Here is a 23,899-nt window from a genome sequence, read left to right on the forward strand (position 1 = left end):
GGGCAATATCATTGATGTACAGAAAGAGCCAACTGATTTTCACAATTCCTAGGTGTATGATGGTCAACTTAAAAACGTTTTATTTCATAAATAAATTAAATGTACCAGGGATTCAATAACTCAAACCTCTAAATGTCGTTTGTTATTGATGTTTTCTTTTAACAAGTAAAACATTCACATTTACTAGATTAAAGCCCAACTTGGTATCCTCCAATTTTACGTATCATATTCACCGCCCACTAGTTTGTTTTGCAAAACTCAGGTAACAGAAACTTAACCTGAAACAAATTGACGGCAGGGAGCCCGGTGTGGAGGAGCCCTATGTATGTATATGGATTCAAAGGTATGCGCCTGTCTGGACCTTTGCTTCGTCCTACAGACGTCGTTCCATGGTGGCGTGCCACTCAGTTTGCAGCTCTCAGCTCATGAATTAACCGCATCCAGAGCAGCAGGATGTCTGCGGGCCTCGTCTTCTGATTGCGATTCGCTCATCGCCGGATTTTGCCCACGTTACGAGCCAGAAATTCTCAGCTCTAGCCTGATATGTTTCATTAATTTTTTGAAGCAAAAACAACAGATTTTATAGTGGGACTTTTGGTGCAAAATGTGATATGTGATTGTTTTTTTGCCTTTGTGCTATGCAATTGTACTAGTGGCTGTAAATCCTGGATATTTTGTAAACTGGAGGTGTACTGATCATGGCCTCTAGGATTTGCTTGCTGGTCTGCTTTACAATATCTACAATAAATTCAGGTAAACTATTTTCTAAGCCGGAAGTTTTTTAAAATGCAGGAAAACGTATACTCTAAACATTGAATATTCTAAATGTTCCAAACTGAGTTCACGTTATAAAGACCATTTTTAGTTAAATATTTATGGGAGGATTCCTGCGAGCTTCATTAGGTCCTAAGAGCTATTAGATCATAATTCATTCTTACATTTTTTTAATCACAAGTTTTTCATAATTTGGCCGACATTGTCTTCATTATTATCAAGTGAGTTCACGAAAGAAATATATTTGAAGCACTAAAAGTAATTTCTTCACGCAACTTTTTTTATTAGGACAGTGTAATTTGAAAACAGCTCAAATGAGTTGAAAGGAAGACCATAAAATTCGTTATTAAATCTGAATGGCTTCATATTTCGCGAGAAGGAAATCAAAGCAGTTTTCCCTGTCCCAATATTGCGGCACCGAAATTAAACGTAATTAACACTTGATCACCTGTTAACCATTCCATCGTCGATGTTTTAAATTAATATTCCTAATTTGTTTCCATTTGTTTCAAATACTCGGTGCTCTAAAATCTATGGCATTATTTTATATTATTATACTATTTGTGAACTGAGGATAATTTATTAAAACAATTAATTTGTAGTTAAACTGAGGAAGATGCAGAAAAATACGTAAATAGAATATGCACATTAATAGCATATTTTTCATGACATCTTTATGGTCCAATGTGAACACACCGGTGCCTTTCCGATATCAGTATTCACTGCTGCTACAAAAATATTATCTCCTTTAACTAAGTTTCTTAAATTGAATGCTCTTGTAAATGTCCGAGTTATAGATCATTACTACTTCACACATGCACGGAAGATGTCAGTCAATTCTTGCACTGAAAGCACAATATAAAATTATTTAATATTTTCTCTAGTACTCAAATAAACCAGACAGTTTCTACTTGCCCTGCAAATATTACGTTTAGAACTCTTTACAATACGATAAAAATTAAATGCTGATGTCTTAAAGCAACCCATTTTCCAATTTATGAATAAATGGATAAGAAAACCATGCAGATTAGAGAAAATAAATTGAGGGATGTTTCGATAATTAAATAGAGAAACCTAAATAATATAAATTAGAAACGCATAGGAAGCTATTAAATTTGTCCCAAAAACATCATATTATTGATGTTGATAACCCAGTAAACTCAATGCGTTTTAAATACACTAATTAGAATACTTGTTTTCATTCGGTACATTTTAAGTTTAGCATTATTTAAAGGTCCACTTCTGTATTTAAAAGTATATTTAAAACTAAAACAGGCGGAATGGATTAGAAAATGACGACGCAAAATCGAATTGGAAATAAAAACTTAAGGATTAAATAATTATAAAATTATATTAGCAAATTACAAAAATATTGTCAACGCACCTTAGGTAAAAGTGAACACACTAATAAGAACACTCGTTTTCATTGAGCTCATGTTCTATTTAGTACCTACTATTTAAATGTCTACTTTTACCGGGTTTAAAAAATACATTGTGAACTTTAACTAGCAATGGCCAGCAAAATGTATTAGAAAATTACAAGGGAAAATGTGAATTCGGAAGTACAAAATGCAATATTGAATCATAATTAATCAGAGGAATTAAAAAAATTACTAAAATTTAGAGACTTTCTGCATTTTTAGTAATACATTAGTGAATTCACTAATTAGAATAGTTATTTTCATTTAGTCCACGTTCACTTTAGTGACATTTAAATCTCTACTTCCGTGTTTAATAAATATATTTAAAACTGTGACCAGCGCTGACCAGCAAAATGGATTAGGAAATTACGACGGCAAATAATAAAAATATGAAAAATACGTAGTATTCTCTACCGTGCTGTAATTATTTTTATAGAACTTTTTTACCTACAGTATACAAGAACAAATATTTATACAAGAACAAATAATAATTTAAATATCAAAATTTTATAACTTCTAAAATCTATTCGACTTGTTTTCCTTTGGCCTTTGCAAAACTGAATGTACTTCTTAAAAACATTTTGTATTTTGGGTAGCAGCTGTACTTTTATCGGAAATTGGCTTTATTAAAAATATTTTTCTTACTCTTTGGACACTTGGATCACAACAGCGAAAACATTTGCCGACGGAAATGCATAATTTCCAGTTGCCGGGAAATTGTGTGGAGGTGGAATAACGGAAATCAGTTGGAATACATTTTGTTATGCCTTTATGCTTGTATATTCTTTTTGAATTCTGAAGCATATATATTTGTTTGCTTTAATGCATCATTTCCTTTTTTTCACGGAACAGTTGTATTTTAAAAGTGCATTTATGTTCATGTCATACGGATTTTTTCAGAATTGAATTAAACCCTATGTTTTTTTTTGTAGTTTGAATTTACTGGTCTTATATTTTACACGTTTCAATTTTTTTACTTATATATTACAAGTTTTTTAAGAATTGTAAATTGCATTTCAGAATTTTAGCAACTTCTGGCTTGAAAACTTTTAAGATCGGCTCACACGTTTTAAGTAAAAAAAACATTTAAGAGATTTATCTATAACTTCAAACAGATTACACTATACTCTATGAAAGCATTTGATTTTAAATAGTATACGAACAGCTTTTTTGTTTTGCCTACAGTGTCAAAGAGAGTATTATGTGAATACGCAAAACAACTACCTGTTCTGCCTGTGAGTGTTGAATCTGCTCTTAGTCAAATTGAGATACCTAAAATGATGACGATTTGAAGCTTGTGAAGTAAATGAGTGTACGATTTTTAACCTGCCATTAAACACAAGAATAAACGAATAAGTAAAATTTGCATAATCTCAAAAGGATGTATTCAAAACTGTCTTTCCTATTGATTTATTACTTTGTTTTATCGAAACATTTGTTGCTCTTTACCCTTCTATGAAGTCACGAATATTATACATACTTAAATGCTTATTGTTGTTCGCTGACTACCAGGTGCATACATATACATAATTAAAGCATTATACCATATTCAAACAGGGAGTGCAAGTTAAATTAGCATATCTTTGTGCCAACGGCTGCACATTCGAATAATTTTGTATATAGAGAGAAGTACATTGAAAATGTTGAAGGTCAGGAAGTTAAACGGAATATGAGTATTTATTTAGAATGAAGTTTAGTGAAGCGCGTTTAAAGCGTTTTATTACTATATTGAATTATAATTATAATTATAATGAATATATTAATATTTTATTGAAACGAAACCACTAATTCGTATTTGATTTGTGCATGTACTAAATATTTGCACTCCCTACGCACGTTACTTCAGTTGAAACTAGTGAATGATTTTGTTATCAACGATAAATATTATAAAAATATAATTTTGAGGTACTGATGCAAAACTGTTTGAATGTTAACTTACAGGGACTTATCTTTTAAAAAATATACCAAACATTACATTATAAACATACATTTTAACTCTTCGTAACACTGTAACCAAATATCTGAAGTAAACCGCAAAAAAGCTTTTTTGGGAAAAAATTATATAAATGCATGTGAATTTAGAACCGCATAATACGACTATTTAAAGTATGTTTGTAGATGTCATTTGTTATTGTAAACTACTCCGACATCAAACTTTTAACTCTCTATATTGCTTTCTTCTTGTATTCAGTACTTTTCTCAAAACAGTACAACGAAAAGACAATTGCAAATATCAATATATATAAAGAAATTGTCTTACTAGAAAATAAGAGTTTACTTATTTGCGCGTGTTTAGGAAATGCGCTTACTTGAAAACGCATCAAAAATTTTATGATTTTTTGCCAATATTTTTGTAATTATTTATGAACATTTTTCTGCATCGCGGAAATGAAGAAGCTTGAGAATTTTCACTAAAACTTAATAGTTTTTCAGTAGATAAATATATGTCTTATATAAAAACAATTAAATACCCCAAACCTACTGTTCCTAGTTTTGTTGTTTTCTGTTTAGTCTAGTGCAACTTGTTGATTGTTGCATCATTTCAATAATTTTTATCTTTGTTTCATGTAGCAATGTTTCGTCTTTTTCACTGTAAATTAATAATAAACATTACACCTAATGGCCCAAGGCGTCAAAGCGCTGAAAAAAACATTTAAATAATCATAAAACTGTCGCTCTTCCTGGAAATGTAACTAGATTATTTTTGTATGGGATATGTTGTTGGCATGTGTCCACATCGAAATGCTATTTTTGGTGGAGTTAATGTTAGGAGTCAAGTTTATTTTATATTGGCAACTGTTGAAGTGCAATATTTGCATTAAAAACTTTTCACGAACGGTGCTGTGTCTGTTTATTTTTTCATATTCAGAAGGCAGATTATGTATACTTTCTTCGCAAGAGCTTAATAATCTCAAAATTTTCTAGAAATCTATATCAATATATAAAAACAGCTGAACGGGACCAGTAGGACTTTTTATAGTAGTGAATTGGGAGAAATTTCATTATCGTTTTAAATAATCGTTTTTTATAAGAATCTGTGTTTATGTTTCGAAAAATGAGCAGATGAATTGTTGTTGAAAATGGTGCTTGCTACAAAGTGTCCTTAAAAGAAATTATGTACCAATATTGACACTTTAAATTATTTATATAGGTTAAGCCCTCTCCACCCATAATATCTACTGCACATTAAAGGGTTTACACAAATCAAAATAAAACCTGATGGTAAAATTTAATTTGCGTTTTCTACTTAACTAGTGCAAAGATAAGTGAATTTTTTTATTAAGTTATCTTTTATTTACGTTAATCGTTGTTATTCTCTCCTTCATTTAAGTGAAGTATTTCCTATTGTTTTTTCAATAGTCCTGTTAATCACTTTTCGCTGTTGATGTTATAAACGAGGAAGTTCGTAATCAAAACTCGTGTCGAACCACGAAATTCCGAAACTATAAAAGAACAATTATTCAAATTGAAATAAGTTTAACGGACTGCAATAAAGTTCTGGCGTGCTCGGTTTTATTTCCCTGTTAGAGGCCGAGATCTAGCTTAATGCGAGTATCGCATGATCATAATTTTGTTTTGCTTTTCTGTTTGGCTAACGGTTATATTTACCATATTTCTGTTTTCGTCTGTAATCTGTTAAAAATAAAACAGGGTTTTTTCGTTATATTCGGCCGATTTAACGATGGTAAATGGGGTCGACGTAGATCTATTAAGGAAAATTAATAACTACTTATCGGAAGTTCATGGCTCTATTTTGACATATTTATTGTTGAGCAATTTTTATTTCTCTTTCTGTGTCAGATATTTTTGGAGTCATTTTGGTCTTTGAAATGTTGCTTGGTTTCATCTATAGACCCCTGGTTAAGGTTATAAGTTAAAGCAAATCCTTTGCTGTCCTTTTATTACTTTAACAGTGCAAACGAAAAGAAACGACTGAGATAACGTTACAACGTAGATCATATTGCCGTTAATATCAGACTGCCGAAATAGGATTTTATTGCGTCTGAGTTCAAATTTAATAACTGTTATTAAAAGCATGTCAACAAGATTCTCGAGATATCTTGCTTCTTGTATAAAAATTCAAAACAGCGATTAACCTTTCGCTTTACATTTGATAGGAAATATTCTAGGTAGCTATTAAATTACACCAACGTTCTGTATTAAATTATTTCGAATATTTTTATCTGTATATGCAGCATTATAAAACTAACCAACCTAAATAGCAGCGGTATTTCGAGAAACTCAAGAGCTAAACGTTTAAAAAACCAAAATTCTTGCCCGAGATGCTCCTAAATRSAGTAATAATTAATCMTGAGAATAGGACTTAGTAAGATAASGTTTAAGAATTATTTGTGTCAGAMATATTAACAGTATTAAATAAAATAATGAAACCTCCGCCCAAAGCAGATGAATTTGGRAATAATTCAATATATTCAGTCAAAAATYAAAGCTAACTCCTGTGTCGCACATTTAAAGCCCTAAGCTTTTAATAGAGCTATATCTTAGTCAGCTCAAAAAACAATTAAAGTGAAAACATAACAAGTGATARATRCGAAAATGYAGAAACAAACGTATGAGATTACCGGAAGAATKAGATAAAATAAATTGCGTGTGATTACGTGACAGGGAAATGGAACAAMGCAAATTYACAGATATTAATAATCAGGCGCTAAAWTGCTCCAATTTCAGAGAAAACTTGACCCGAATRTGATTTGYCTGATTTTTMACGACTTTTGCTAATTCCGTATTCSGTCTCTTTTCAATGAARTAACAAAACGTTCTTACATGMGAATATCTCTAAAAAAATAGTTAATTTTTMTCCCTTTTTGAKMATTTTTWAATTTTAAATTTTTAAGTAAAAAACARTAATCATCAGYATTTCAAACCGTTTAAATWTATATCTTAACAGCTCCTAAATATCGTTTTTTCACTTTTCAGAAAATATATAGACAGATGYTTCCAAGTTCGAAAAAATGTCTATACAAATAACTAAATCTATAAATATTAAATGCACGCCTTTAAGATAATAATATTGTTGAAATATTGTTTAATATTGGAAAAATATGGGAAATTTTCATAAAAAGTGAATATTTATATTATACTCTTTGGTGTACTTCTAATGGTTCATATATCAAAGTTGCAACCCGACAATAAGTAGATTATCGCAATTTTCTCCGAAAGCTGGAAAAACACTACTACTACTTGTACATGTATGCTTGAACCTATAGAAAACTACACATCCAGATATTAAACCTATGGCGCTAATATGCGAACTGGGCGAGCTTCACAACAGTAAAATGTCTAAAATGGACCATTTCGTGAAATGTGAAATCGACTTGCAAATTACGGTAGATACGACAAAATGAGATTTGGAACGTTAAACGTAAACTTTGTCAGTCTGACTTTCAATAATTGCTGAACAAACATTTGTAAATTTGAGCGAGCGAAAGAGCTCTGCTCTCAAGCGCGCAAAAAGCAACTAAAAAGGCACAAAGCAAAAATGAATCAGTGGATTATTTTCCGTTGGAGTGTTGCATTCCGTTTAAAAGTTTGCTTGCGCAATAGATAAAGCAAAAAGTTTCTAACTTAAAATCGGAACTTTTTATTAAAAGTTACAGAAGTTTTTGGTTTGGGCCATAGCTGTGGGGCTCTCAATATCTGTGCAATGAGATAAAGTATTATTGAATTTTGTTGATAGTCTGGGACCGAGCAACGAAATCTAATTGTATTGAAAGAAATATTGACCCCCGAAAGAACAAAACATATTTTTTCAGTTTCAGAGCTTGCTTTTTAGCTGATACATAATACCAGGGAGCTAAAATGTAAATTATGTTTTTTGGAAGCAATTACTCAACTTCTGATTGCAGGCATTGAAAATAATCTTGAGTAGGAAGCCCTGGACCGTTTACGAATGTTTGACAAAATTTCAAAAGAAATTTAGTAATTTTTCAATATGTAACTGCTACATAAATCAAGACCTTCCTGGGGCGTTTTTAACGCCAGCATAAACAAAAATAAACCTACAGCTTTGCGTCTGTGTAAAATAGCCCAAACAACAGCCAGTGAAGTGTTTGTTGCTTACCGCCTGAAGCCTAACACTTTTTTCCAAACGGTTTGCCCAAATATAGACCTGTTTCTAACATGAGGATAATTTAGAGGAACTGTTTCCAGAACGCACTGCAGCATCGCGGTTGAACTTAGAAAGTTTTCCTTTATTTCGCCGGCAAACTCCCTTAGGAGATGTTCGCTTGTTTCAAAGGGGCCCAGATATACCATCTATACAAGCACAAAGAGAGGTATATTGTGAGTTACGTTGATGAATAATCCTCAATTGAAAGTATGTATACTGGGTGTCCCGAAATTAGGCGGCCTAACTGTAACAATGAAATCTGGCCTCAAAATTAATAATAATTGTTCAAATAAACATGTATCGAAAAACGTGCCCTAACGGGGCAACACCTTCTTGAATACAGGCCCAGTAGTAGGGTTTCAACTTCAACATGTAAATTTTAGGATATTTAGTAATTTTGATATGCTCAATCTGGATCTGAAATTCAAACTGTCAGTATTTCATCATAGACGTATCACTTGGGGGGTAGAAGCACATAGAAAGCTCTAACTTTTTTCTGCGACTGTAAATAAATATTTTTTCCACAAATTGAGGAAATCTGAAGTATTTAACGAAGAAAAGGTACTCTTAGTGTACTTCGCCCGGACGCGCCATTTTCCAACTAAATGACTGAAAATATCACTGCTATCCATACGCATTTTTTATTTTAAGTAAATATTATTATCGACTCTAATTTACTGGAGTAAATGTTCAAAAAAATTTCCATTTTCTTGAATGCACACTCTGGACATTTTCTTAATATGTTGGGTGGAACGGAGAATTTCAAAAGAGGTTTGTTTTATTTGATTTCCGGCCGCGCAAATCCGCTTGACGAGCTCTTCTGGGCTATTTACTTCTGTGTCATAAATAATATTGGACATATTACTTCACAGATAATAATCCAAAGGGTTTAGATCAGGCGATCGAGCTGGCCCGTTTACTGGGGCAACTCCACCTATCCACCTGCTTGGAAAATGTTGGCTTAGCCAATTTCTCACAGGTTGTCCAAAGTAGGCTGGAGCCCCATCATGCTGGAAGAACATTTCTAACCGAGTGCTTCTAAATAGCATATTTATATGTATGTATATAGCATATATATATATGATAGCATATTTATATGCTATTATATATATTCTCTAGCAATTCTTGCAGGTCATGTTGTAGGAAATTTAAATAATTATGGGTATTTAACCTATTTGCTAAAATAATCGGCGCTATCAAGATATCCCCTTTGCCACCTGCCCATACACTGAAAGAGAACCTGGCATAATGTTGGAAGTTTGCCCTTCCAACAACTCTCGGATTCTCAATGCTCCAAAAATTAGTATTATGACTGTTGAATGCTTTGCCTCTTGAAAAGGTAGGTTGCCTCGTCCGACCGTAAAATGATTTTGAAATCATGTTGGTGGCTTGGAATCCAACGGCAAAATGTTGTACGTGTTTTAAAATCGTTGGATCTTAAATCATGTACCCTTTTATACTGGAAAGGATGCAATCGTCGCATTTGAGTCATTTTTCCGATCTGAAAATATGGTTTAAATTAAATCATGTGTTGTATGTCTTTGTGTAATYTTTTTTTTATCTTTTATCCTTTTATTAATAATAAAAAAAATTRCAGGAAGACATTCACTAGTTTTTTCATTATCGGTAAAACTAAAAATGCTTACAATGGATTTAGGGAATATTGGTAATATTTGCCAGCGGTTTTAATGCTATTTGAGGAYTATCTGAAATTCTATTTAGCGTTCCGCCTAAATCTAAATGATATTTGATGTYTTAAATTCCTACSTACAGTGCGAAATAATTTCCCATGTGGTATTCCTCTTCTTGGAAACCGCCCTTGATACTCTCGTAGAGCCGCTCGCGGGTAACTCATTGTTGGAAAAACGCATCAAAAGCTTTAGTTAATTTTACAAAAACGCATCAAAAGATATCCACTTTTTAGGAGAGTCGTTTTGTTGGAAAATGCTGTGTCTGAGCSAAGTAAATTAATAGTACCATTTCTTCGTAAAATACGTCAGATTTCCACAATTTGTAGAAAAGAGATTGATTTATAGTCTCAGAAAAAGTTAGAGCTTTTTTGTACTTCGTTCCCCCAAAATGATAAGTCTATGATGAAATTCTGACAGTTTTAATCTTAGATAAAGACTCAGCATATCAAAATTACTAAATGTACGTTTTGAAGTTTAACCCTTTAGAAATAATTTGCAAAAAATCTTACTACTGGTCTCTTCCTTAAGAAGACGTAGCTCTGTTAGGAAGCATTCTTCGATAGATGTTAAATTGAAAAATTTATATTATTTTTGAGAGCAGATTTCAGTGTTGTGTGGCCACCCAATTTCGGGAAACGCTGTATATAGAAAGTATTTCGATATGTCATTTTATAAGTTATTGAGAGAGTTGAGAGTTTACAACTTAACTTAAATCAAATATTTACTTCCATTCTGTCGAAGAACGAATTGAATCTGGCATGATTTAAACCATCTCTAATTTCCGCACTTCAAACGGTAGCTGAAGCTGCTGTCATATGCTTGACAATTCCCTCAACAGCTGCTGGCGGGTGAGCTTTGCAGCTCCGATAGAACTAACTGATGTAATTGGATGTTTCACGATCTCTTTGAAATCCGCTTCCGAAGTTTCAATTATAAGTAGGGTTTTAGTTACGCGGATTGTATTACGATCTCTCAGTTTGTTATGGTCTGGATCCATCGAAATTAACATTGTAGGAATACAATATTCGGAGTTGTACGTATTAGGTTATTCCGAGTCGGCTCTTTTGAAAGATTTTGTTCTATCTTGTGAAGCGGATATTTTGTGTAGTTCTGAGTTAGCTAATACAGGTCTTACCATATAAAGATACTGATCAGAGGAATTCTGGCCAAATCCTGTGCTCAACCAATTAAGAATTACAGTTAAAACAATAATATTTTTTAATGTACGAAAAAATAGTTGCACGTTTGCAAATTGTACGATGGGAAAGCTGAATAACTATCCACTTCATATACGGATACCCACAGCTGCTTATAATTGCGATGTTCATTCACTTATCTTATATTGATTTTCGTGCGATCCATACAGAGTTAAAATGGCCATTTAACATAATGCTCCATCTGAGCTATAAACTGCTAGTCGTCATAATCGAGTCAACCCCTGCTGGACTACTAATAGGCATATTAACATCTGAGTATACATACAGACAGGGAAAGGCTATTATGCAAATACAGACATTAATTTATGCCACTGGGTATTTGACATAACGTGCGAATTGAGGGTGTTTTTCGATTCGATTGGAAATCATATTGAGCCTTCACTCTGATTAAGTGTAAACAGCATTTGATGCGACGCAGATTATGTTTGAGTATATTTGCTGGTTAATTTCAATGATGTAGCAGGTAATGTGTATCCGGCGCCGTAAGTGGATCGTTTCCATCAGATTGCCCTTGCAAATTACGCATAAATAACRCAGGTGACTTTTAACATGTGTTTTTRTGAAGAGTAYTTAGGACTTTGTTGGTTMAAACGAAACTGGAAAATAAAGAAAAACAATACATATGAAAGCAGAAGGACCACGGGCAATATCCTTTTCGTCAAAATAAAAATTGTTTAAATATACACAGTGTCTATATAAGGCGACAACATATGRGAAACGTTTTATCATTAATTTTACGAAAAACAGTTATTCTTTATACCAAGCTCTACATGTTCTGAAATGCAAAATACAATCATCATGACTTACATTTTTTCAGTCGTTTTTTCGGTTTTTTAAAAAATATGAAATTTGCTCAAAACTAACTGTATTTTTGACATTATCTAAACTATATATTTAAAAAAATGATGCTGATTGAACCTGCTCCTACTAGATTATCAAGGCAAATGTAAGTGTACCTACTCACGTAAAATCTAAGGTGCACTGATAAAGAAATTATTTGAATAGGGCAAAAAATGTTTGCCAGTGAGATAGAAAACATCAATTCTATTGAGCGGAATTTACCAAAGTAAGGACTGGAGATAAACTTGAAATTGTGTTAATTGTGTTAATTGTGGGTGACAATTATAAAACGCATCGCAAAGGTGCCGAAATTCTTAATAATCGACACTTAGTTGACTGGAAACATTTAACGTCTGATAGTTTTATTTTAAATTTTAGATCATACAGAACTTTTATATTAATAACCTTTCTGGCAAAACTATTTTTAAAAAGCTTCAGTTTTCCATTGTTGTCAACTTAAGTAGACACACTGTAATGAGTGTAATTACTTCTAAACTAAAACTGATTATCCCAATTTGTTTAATTTGGAAAGAAATCYAGCGAGGCCGAAGTACTTGAGRTTGCWGMMATAGATGTTACTGTTTTTGTGTGACTTGACTATAACAGAAAATTMATATTTTTTCTTTCCTTAGTTTCAGTCAAAATGTGCAATAAAAATGCTCATGTCGTTTATTTCGTATTACGTTTCGGCGAGAYAACAGCGCCATCATCAGATTTAWATTTTAAAACAAAATATAAACATCAATTTACRATTAAAATATGTTGGGCAAAAACYATAAWTAACAAAGCATTAAAACATCCAWTWGTTCTTAAGGAAAAAAATCTCTGGGAGAGCAAAACATTTGGAAAGCTTGGRAAAACATTTTTTTTCCRTAACAACTAATGGATGTTTTAATGTTTSTAAATTATAGTTTTTGTACCACATATCTTAAYTGTAAGTTGGTGTTTCTAGTGTCTTTTAAAATTCAGATCTGATGATGGCGCTGTTGTCTCGCCGAAACGTAATATGAAATAAACGAYATGAGCCTTGTGATTGCACATTTTGAATGAAACCCAGGAAAGAAAAAATATAATATCTATTACACGCAGTCAGGAAAATARATCAAAAAATCTTGAAGYAAGTTGAACGAATTTCATCATCAAAGAGGCAAATGTTCAAATTTCGTGTTGTTCCTCATGGTATAAATATYTTCTTTGTCGAATTACGAGTGCATTCTTCGGTCGTCGGCAGGAAAGTCGTTTTCCATTTTCCAAAGCCACGTTGCTTAAAATTAAAAATACAACAKCTCATGCTTATTCTCGGTCTATATCTTCTAATTTATCATCTTTTAATTTCTYTTGATCAGTGATTTACTGGATATGATWTTACTTTAKACGGCACGAAAAACAYTATKAKATYATTAGCCTGCTTATATGGCAAAGTGTCCTTAAAGAAGAATTCGACATAAACTTGTTTAGACAAATATTGCACAAGGTTTGAGAGAAATTGTCCCTAAAGCCATATAAAGTGTACGTCGAACGGGCAATATATCGCCGAATCGTTAAGGGTGAACATACGATTCCAGTTGAAATGGAAAATAACGCGCCGTTYCTTGAAGAGCAAATGAGGGAGTAAATGTTTTGGCGTCTTCAGTTTAGGCAATTTTYGCAAGTATCTATTAAACATTATTCTGATATTCTATTAAGCTGATACTGCTAAGGACTTTTTYCTAGAACAACGACAAAGTCAATGACTTTTGATCAGTGATAAACTATTRAAATGTTATTTGCAGTCTTTTATACGAACAAAATAGCTGTGAACTTTCTTTGTAATTTGAAAATTCTCATTACGCATTTCACTTAATGTTTTTACWCTGAAATTACGGACTAAGACGCACTTCAAAAAGAACTTCSACGATAATTTGGTTGATTTGTTCATCCAAACTTGACCTATCCAATTCAATGGTAATTCAAATGGTARCAKTGCAGCYTTGCAAACTGCAGCAGGCAATATTTTTRWTGCTGAKCGGTCGAACAACCTTCTTAGATCTTTCAACCATGAATTCGTGCGTCTTTGTGTTGATCTCTTACCTTATACTTTACCCTATTATTATATATAATTTGTATTATAAATACAAGTAATTAATTCAACACATAAGTATTGCTGGACTACATCGTGCTTAGTGATCTTTTGTAAACGCAAAATACACAGAATTTATTTATAGATGTACATTTCAAAAGTATTTATTCGCTTCCCTGTTTCTGAGTCTCACCTCAACTGATCATCCGAATTCTGCACCTTATCCAAAAGTCTGAGCCGGTAAAATATTTGTTCATGCTCATTAGTTTTTTGCTCGCTTTTTTAGTAGTGTTACAAATGTTAACTTTTGCCAATCTGATGGTATTTTGCTGGAGTTATTTCTGTATCTTATTGAAAAGTGCTGTTATCAATTCTAGGCTTTTGCTTTTGTTTCCCGCGATTAATTCGAACATTTTTTCGTGGATTTTGTCATAACCGGTATACTTTTCACTTCTTGTGTCCTTATTGCGTGAATAACTTCACTAATTTTTTGCTTATTTCTGAACCTATTTCATATTTATCATTGTCTGTGAGTAGTGGAACACACAGTCTCTCATCGCCGAAAATAGTTTGGATTAATCCTTTAATCTCGAAAGTTTGTTTTCTGTCCATAAGATAATTTCGTGACTATTGTATCTTGAAATTGTATCTTTGTGTCTGCCTGTTATTTATTTTACTATATTATTTATTTTACTATATATACCTTCGGTGAAGGTTTTCCTGGTGATTATACTACACCTACATCATTTTCCTGGGGGTGGAGTTATTTGCATTTTAGTCGATTCGGTTTATACTTTCATCTTTCATGGGGTGCAAGATTGCTTGTTTTTCCTATTCTCGGTTTTTACATATCCGTAACCTTCTATTTGCATTTTTATTATTTAGTTTTTAAAGCCTTCCATGTACCGTCAGCGTCTGCATTCTGTATTGGTTGCATTCTCGTTTACAATTCTTTCTCCAACTTTGTTTCTTATGGGGCTTTTCAATTGTGCAATGTCTATTTTTGGTGTGTTATTTTCTGATTTGGCCTTCCGGAATCGTTTGAGTATAAATCCATTATCGCAGGAATGTGGTCGCTATGGATGTCAACTCCTACGTAAGTTTTGCGGATTTCTAAGATAATTTATGAATATTATTACTTGAGTAATATTTTTGCAAAAAAAAAACATTCGAGGCTCAAGATTTTTAATGCACAGTTCCTTCAACGAAGAGTAAAAACAAGCTTGTATTGTTAAATAACACGAATGTAAGGCTACAGGCGGATTGTAAAAAATTGTAAAAAAAGTTAGATATAAAGTAACTAGAACATTTAAAGGTGTGACGTAGATCAACAACATGTTGATATTAGGCAGATTTTACTCGTAGTCGACAAAGTTGGATATCCCGCATATATCATAAATTATAAAGAAATACATCATAATGATAAATGTTATGTTTAGCTGAGCAAGAAAACTTATAATTCCCAGCTATAACTATGAGCGTGTTGGCGGTTATTTCCCCATTACAACGAACGCCGACATAATGCGGTCATCGCATGACTTTAATTCAGTCCTGCTTTTTCTGTATCGTTAAGGGTTGGCAGCTTATGGCTTCCTTGCGGATTTTCCTTCCACAACCGACTGAACTGTTATGGCCTCACTGCCCTAACGATTTTTGTTACAATTCTGTTAACGCAGAAATCCTATTACCACATTGTGATTTGATGTTTATTTTCCTTCAAGCTTTCATTACATAGAGCTTATTAATCCTACACACAACCTTGTATTTCCAACAATTTTTGTTATGTGGGATCGTTGGGAAATATTGTAGCTCAGTTTGATGGTTCTCAGGAATTTTCGCTTGCAATATCGTCGTTTTTTCAATATTTTTATTCTACTTTCTGTCTACCGCATTATCTCCATTTTTTCTCTTATTTGTGTTCTTACTGTATGGACAAGCAAGTTGTTGACTGGAGTTATTCATTTAAATTGAGAGAAACATTAAAATGTTTAGAAGCGCCCAAGGAATGTATTCGGATTACTTGTCAATTCCAATTTTTGATAAACGTAAACAAGATTTTTACCAATTCATTCATCTCATCAAAACTGACGCCTAAATTTCATATTATGTTTCTCTAAAAACCTTATTTTCTATCATTTTTCCCTTCGTTCATTGGGTATTCATTTAAATATTTTACCTCCAACTGTTATAACTGTTATGATAATTTGGCACTGTTTCAAATGTCATAATGATGTTTATTACCTCACTAATGCTTTTTAAAAGTATTACCGCACTAGTGCGGTAATGAATCTGTCGATCATTGTCAGTTGTGTCTTAAAATTTCACATTCTAAAATAAGTTCAAGCGATGACCTGCCATCTGATATTGAGAACAAAGCGTTTAATCTCATTTCGGATCTTGTGTCAGATAAATTACGGAAGAAATAAATACCAAAAAGGATTTGATCGTTACCAGAAATGGCTTAGTGAACGAAAGATACACACACAAAGAGCATGGAGCTCCAAAGGGATGAGGGTTTATGTATTTTGCTTACTTTGTTAAAATATGCTAATAATCCTCGCTTCTTAAGTTGACTATCTTTCGTTTACTGCACGATTTCTGGTACAGATCAAAAGATTCTTGGTATTTCTTCGGTGATTTCTTTGGCACAAGATCCGAAACAACATTAAAATCTCTGTTCTCAATATCACAAGGCGGATCAAATTTTTCACACAAAAATTACACACTTCAATACAATACCTAATCATTTCATCCAGTATGTACACACCCATTCCTAATATTTGAATGAATATAACTTCGCATAACTCAATATAAATTTACGGTTATCTAAAAATTCCTACAATTCAAGGTGTCCTAACTTCCAACGATAGAATAAAGTAAGTTGACGATTATTTCAAACAAACTCTTATCATCATATTGCTCATGTACTAAATACGCAAATTTTAAAAGCATTTGCAATTATTTAGAATGCGCCAGAAAAGTGGCAGCGCAGAAAACAACTTTTTTCTTATGAAACACTCGAAATTTTATTTTGTATTTGAATTTTTATATAAATTTGAACTACTTTAGTTTTATAAAATATGAGCGGCTTTAACGATGAAAATTAGCATTTTTATGATGTCGATGCGTCGAAAATTTCTTCGTGGTTTTAGGCACAAAATGTTGAAATTTGATTGGGGAGAAAACAAAAAACATAACTTTTTGATAATGACAAAATCCGTATATTATCGGGGTGTTTTATGCCAGATACGAAACATTTAATGTTTGCTGAATAATATTCGATTTCCACTTCGCACATTGCATAGCGTCAGCTTGACAAAAAATTGCTCGGATAATTGTCATGAATTAAACTTTTCTCAGTTTCTTCATTTTTATTTGCATATTTCTGTTATTGACGAGTTATTGATTGAATGTTTTGTTTTTGAATCAGTTAGTTGCTTATTATTAGTAATGATTATTATTTGTTATTTATAATAAATATTTTCTTATTATTAGAATTGCAAAAAAATTGTTTGTCAAGACTACCTAGAGAAGCAATGTTATAGTAACCTATCAAATATACTAAGGCCGTCATTTAAAAACATCCAATTTTCTAGTTAATTATCAGAGATAATCATAGGAAATCTGTAGCTAAAATGAAATGAGTTTTTAACATGAATACGTAACACTAACAATATATGCGGTGCGCCAGTTGAATAAAGTGAGATTTTAGAGTTTGAAGAAACGTTTTCATAGACTATTATTTTAGAAGCTCTGTAGTTTCAAAGAAAACTATTTTGCAATTTGAATATTAATATAGTGTTGATCCTTCCTCCTGTGAGATTTCCAAATTTTGTGGCTCAAGACGGCGGAGATGATTTCGATTGATCGAACACCATAAAATTTTAAAAAAACGAATTTTCAGCGTTAAAGCCTTATAGCTAAGAAACTGAAATTTTTGTTCATATTTTATACAACAAACAATAATTTAATTTTCAATATGCATTTCAAAATGAAACAGAATATAGCGGTTCTAATAAAAACGTTTGTTTTCTACTCTCCAACTTTTCGGATGCAATTCGTATAATTTTTAATATTTATGTTATATGCGCGTTTAGTCCCTTTTCAATATCCTCATGAGAATTTTAAAACAACTGCGAGTTCAGCGTAAACTCCCTTCATTATATTTTTGGTACACCCTGTACAAACTTCCCATTTTTTTAATTTTATGTTCTATACCAGAAAATAGGATTTTTATCCGTCTACAACGAACGGATTACGAAATATGTCTAGACAAAGTTACAAAAACGCGTATAAATAAAAATACTTTTTGAAGCCTAAAAATAAAATATTTATTATTCAACAGTTAATTAAACATTTTCCATTGACAAATACATCATGATGTAACTCTATTTTCCCGGCTTGAGATCATGGACGATGCCATTAATTTCACCTTACGTTCTGCACGAATCTGACATCAAAGCTCGAAAAGCATAAACTTTAGAGAATTTATCATTGAATCTCTTGCACTTTGGCTTTGCAGTTTTAACCATCTATTGAATCAGTAAATGTGGCTTTGAGAGTTTTAGCCTGGATTTTGTAGTTTTTCCTAGTAAGTAGGGTGGAAGGTTTTGGATCAACCCGTCATCAACTGTGTCCTGTTGTTAATTCCTCATTTTCGAATTCTGCAAAACTGCATAAGACTTAAGACCTTTAAATAGCATCACACCTGGATAATAATGAAAAAGGTGATGCATTGTAAGTGCAGAAAATTAGTTTTTTAAACGTGTCGCTTTTTTTTCTTGTCCCTTAGCCTCAGAAGCTCATTTTTGGTCTTCCATCACTAATTAGTTTCATGTCATGTTTAGCTAGGAAGTCCCATTTTCCACCTGGACACGGAAGCCTTTCTATTTTTTCCTTGCAACATTTGTTTAGGAATGCAATGCATTATCTAAAAATATGTCTTGCAAGGTGTAATATTGTCTCTAACCATGTGAAGTAGTCTTCGCATGTTCCCTTCTCTTAATAGAAGGTAACTATCGAAATATTGAAAGTGGATTAACTTTCCTTCATTTTCGTTGCTATTACCTTTCAGATCTATTTGAGAAAAAAACCGCCCCTTACAATATGCGAGTACATTTCAGACGAACTCTATTCCGCGTATTAAATATTTCTGCGTATAAGTTTTTGTTGATTTCTTTATCAGATATTTTATTAATCTTCTATATAATTCTGATTTTATTGGCAATTAATCGTGCTTCAAACGGCCTGTTTAGATGGGCATTTTTCCACGTTTTCAACACCTTTCTGTGCATGAAGAAAATGAAGTCATCTTGCCGCTAAAGATAACAATTTTGAATTATTAATTCCACTGGAAGTATGTGTTGAATTGACTGAACGTGTTGAAACCAAACTGTTTATTGTCTATTCGATCATTTATGGCTTTACAAAAAACCTTTACAGTTTGACTCAGTAGGTTAATTAGTCTTTATCACCTCAATATTTGTAGTGTTCAGCAGAGACCAAGAAAGGCTTTTAAATTTGTAAACAGTTCTGGACAACTCGTAAATGTATTTATGGCTAATTTTAAGCAAATAGGAAGAAAGCAGATACAGTTGAAAACAAACTGGAAAAAATCAAAGCGTAAAGGGCTGTAAAAAAACATTAAAATTGTTTAATTGTTTAGTTTTTTCCACTTCCGCTATCGTAAAGAAAAATATGTTGAAACGTGCTGTTGTCTAAGTTTTATAACTCTTTAAAAGCATAAACACGACTTGTTTCATATTAAGTCATATTTAGATCGAGCACTTTAGGAAGTTCAAGGAGACACCACAATTGGTATCAAAAGCTTTAAAATCAACAAAAACAAAATATACGATTACGAACGTCTCGACCTAAAAAAGTGTCAAATTACCGCACGGACTGGAACAAAAATAAACTCTATAGTTAAAATTGAGGGCCACAGCACAAGTAAATTAAGATGCAGAATCTTATCAATCTTATTGCTCATGTTTTCCTAATAGTTGTATATGCACATGTTGCAGTTATTAAGAAATGAACTCTATTCTCGAGCTGTATTTCTTTTATTTCAATTGATTACGAATTCAAAAGTGTAAAAAATGAAGAACACAATTGTTTCAGTAACTGAATATCTGCCCAGATATCAGGAATACTTCGACAAGTTTTATTTATATCTTAAATAGAGAATCCCTAACCAGTCCTCAGATAATTCTGATTTGATTTTTTTTCAGACCTCTTTAACAACGCTGTATTTTACCCATCCATTCTCAGATAAAAAAAAAGCGTGGCCAAAATGCCAACCACTTTGATGCAGATGGTATCACAAACGCACATTCGCTATTTAACTCTAATTTTTGAGATTTAATAAAAAAACAGTGTTTGTAATTGAAGTCGTTTTTTTTCTGATAATCTAAGTCATTATTTAAAGTTAGTTCATTGCCTGCTTAACTTGACCCTGTCGCAATTAATATTTATTGGTAACTTTTGCAATTCGTTAATATTCATAAGCCATTACCTGCAAGTTTGAGATAAAAATCTATTAATTATTCATAAGCRGTATGATTACATTTACTCCGATTTGWATTCTATTAAGACTTTATATTTTCCTATTTTCCGATGTWGCTGCGAATTTGTCATWWAATTTTTTTCTGAWATTTGAAACTTAAAACGGTACTCGCGTTCGCTTTTTAAAAGCTTKTTTCCAACTGTTAGGAGCARWTYTGWYRTTCKYWTTGTAMMYYRTTTKRMCYSTTAWWAGCWKWTGCAATACTKYGYTTTTCMRATSGWSAWYTTTWCTAAATYGCTWMTTRTMTATATKTTTGCCCTTTAYAGCTYACMARWAACAATGTTTATTGWTGTTTTTTTGTAACTTGTTTGGACTGTTAAAAGCAGTTGCTCTTCGTTTTTCAAATGGTCATCTTTTCKAWATTGCTAATAATTTAAAAGTTATTTYATTTATACCTTGAATTGCGSTCTTATAAAATTTACATTCCGATATTAGTTCGAAAACTCCACAAATTGCAATTTTGCCATAAATAAACAAAAATCTGTGAATTTCTTCAACCGACTGAACTGAAACTCACGACTTTCATTTGCTTCCACCACCAAAATCTGCGCGTCTACTCTTTGCAATCCTGAAAAGCAAGATAAGTCCAAAGCTTTTTCTAGACATTGTTCCAAATGAAAGCTGTTCACATTTTTCGTTCGATCCGCCTTCTAGTTGGAGTTGAAAATCAATTCTGAAGCTGATGCACAAAACGATGTAATCGTATTTTATTTTCTTGCATTTCAGCCATTCAATGCAGTGGAATTAAACATTTTAGCAAAGAAAAAAATCACGAATGGAAGCGGATTTAAAATCGTTCAAAGAAACATTTAAGAGCCCCCATCAGAATTTGCATTTTTCAGCTGATTTCAATCGCCCGATTTGCACACTAATAATTGGTTGTCGTCGCTTCATATGCACATTAGTTCCGCAGCCAATTTGCATTTTAATCAAGAATCGGATTTTCAATGGAGAGATAAGGGAAAGGAAGTTGGAAACAAATTTTAAGCCTGCGTTGACGCCAATTCCTTCACGCTCTGCTAAATGGGGTTTATTAACATAAACTCCCCTCTTGAAATTAACGAGAAACGGATAATTAAATGTGATACCTACTTTTGTGCTTCCCGTTCGTTATTATTACAATTTTCGGCACGCCAAGTGGGTTTCAATTTTCATGTATTTTTACTGCTTTAAATTGCTTAATTCAGTTAAAGCGTTATTCGGAATTTCTTTGAAAAGTTATTACGAATCGTCATTTTTGGGCACACAGGAAATGAACGTTGTTATTTTGAAGTTTAAGCGGACTGTTTTCTGCTGAATTTGTCGGTTAAACTAAATTAAATGAAATGTTGCTGACTTAATCAGATTAGAAGGTTTCAAATAATGTAGATTAAATATAGAGTCATAGCTACACAAAATGCACTTTAGAACATTTAGTCAATCGCTGGCAATCAAGGCCAAAATAAAATAATTAAATTGATCGAAAGCAGACCGAAATTTAACAAAAAAAGACAGTACAAATCACCTAGATAAAACAAATCAAGAAAAATTCAGTTTTACATTTTTTTCTTAGATGTAGTAAAACTCTGAAGAGATCTTAGATGTAGTGAAAAAGCATATAATGTCTGGTAATACCACATCGTTTCATTTCATATTTTTAAATTAAAAATGGAACCCCGTTTTATTTTCGTTTGTATTAACTCTTTATCATAATTTTCACCAACTATTTTTTTCACTTTCCAATGTGCTTCAACACTTTAACTTTTATACACTCTAAACAACATTCCTATTAACCTTTGTTGGCTCCGAAAGCCTTAAAGACAATTTTTACTCAAGGAAGTATTAATGGGAGGGAGATAGTTTTTACATAGTGCAGAACAATGACTGTACGTTACTTGAAAATTTAATATGAAAAGTAGGTCAGCTCATATTTGCATACTTTATTTATACATAGAGCAAAGAAGCACAAAATTAAAGATTTACAACACGCACCTGGCTAGACTTTAAATTAAAGGGTGATCGCGTGGCTTAAAACTTAATTTGAATTGTGAAATTTTATATTAGAAGCGGCAATATTTGCAAATTATTAGGATCAAGCAGTAATGAACCATAGTTAATAGCTGCGTGTAGTTAATGATAAATGTTGGTTGCAGTTTCAAAATTAAATGCAATGAAAAGCTGATTTAGCTATGGATTTTAATGATTTTACTTGACAGACTGCTTTTTAGTTCGACTCAGTTTGATGAGCTCCATTTTACGCATTCAAAAACCGACAATTTTTTTGCAAATAATAAATTAATATAAAAAAAATTCCTGGAAATTTTGTAATTGAGCAACTTCAAATTTCCTTACAATTTGCTCGTAAGAACTCATAAATTTTTCGCTACTCTCTTGAAATCCACGATGTTCTTTTACCTTAAAGAAAAAAATTTGTTCGTTGCTGTTGAATGTATTCTGTTTTCCTTCCTTAGTTAGTCCTTATTAACTAACTTTCCTACCTGGATATTCTCCTGACTTTCTTTGCCACTACGTGTTGTATGGTACAATATGGGTTGTTCATGATACTGTCATACCACAAATAAAAAATTAAATGATAATGAGATGAACTTTATCTCTTGCATTTGTAGTTTTAACAACAATCGTAGAAAGACGCTTCACTTATTTCACATCCATTCTCAGAATTCTCAGAAAGTGGCATTTGCGAATTGTTTCAAAGGTCACCTAGCATTTAAATTCTAATTTCGGGTTAACACCGAAAAAGAGTCGAGCTTGAAACTTTAGCTAGAAATTTTACTTGCGATTGAGAAATTTGGGTTAGTTTAATGTTTAGCAGAATCAGCTGCTACAAGAAAACATTTCTGAGTTCTTTGTTAAACATTTAAAGAAGATTAATAGGCAGATACTTACTATTTTGCATTAAATTCACATTTAGACCTTTACAGCTATTTTAATGTTTGATTTTAAACTCCGCGTTATTAGCTAATATTTTGGTACATATAGTTTGTTTTTCTAATGCGAAAATTGTACCAACTAAAGGAACTTTAAAAAGTTTTCAAACAGAACTCAACGCACTAACAAGAATGATTTCAGGTTTTATGTAATTCTATAATCTGGAGCAGAATGTAAATATGTAAAGCTTTAAAACAAACTTAATGTGTGTTACAAGTTGACAAAACAAACTTAATGTGTGTTACAAGTTGTGGACATAGTTGTCCAACTATGT

At 32.2% G+C, this 23,899-nt stretch overlaps 1 protein-coding gene across 2 annotated transcripts in view; it reads left to right on the forward strand.

Annotated features, from left to right (window-relative positions):
• Positions 1-407: 407 nt before the first annotated feature.
• Positions 408-23,899, forward strand: part of LOC125504445 (hemicentin-2-like) — a 387,752-nt gene continuing 364,260 nt past the window's right edge. For both annotated transcript variants that reach the window (XM_048666409.1, XM_048666410.1), the window contains exon 1: positions 408-753. In XM_048666409.1, coding sequence (XP_048522366.1) covers positions 699-753 — 55 coding nt within the window. In that variant the 5' untranslated portion in view covers positions 408-698. The remainder of the gene's footprint in view (positions 754-23,899) is intronic.

Source organism: Dendroctonus ponderosae, unplaced genomic scaffold (genome assembly GCF_020466585.1).
Source record: "Dendroctonus ponderosae isolate FM_Combo_2020 unplaced genomic scaffold, Dpon_F_20191213v2 Dpon_F_20191213_5, whole genome shotgun sequence".
In the NCBI taxonomy this organism is placed as follows: domain Eukaryota; kingdom Metazoa; phylum Arthropoda; class Insecta; order Coleoptera; family Curculionidae; genus Dendroctonus; species Dendroctonus ponderosae.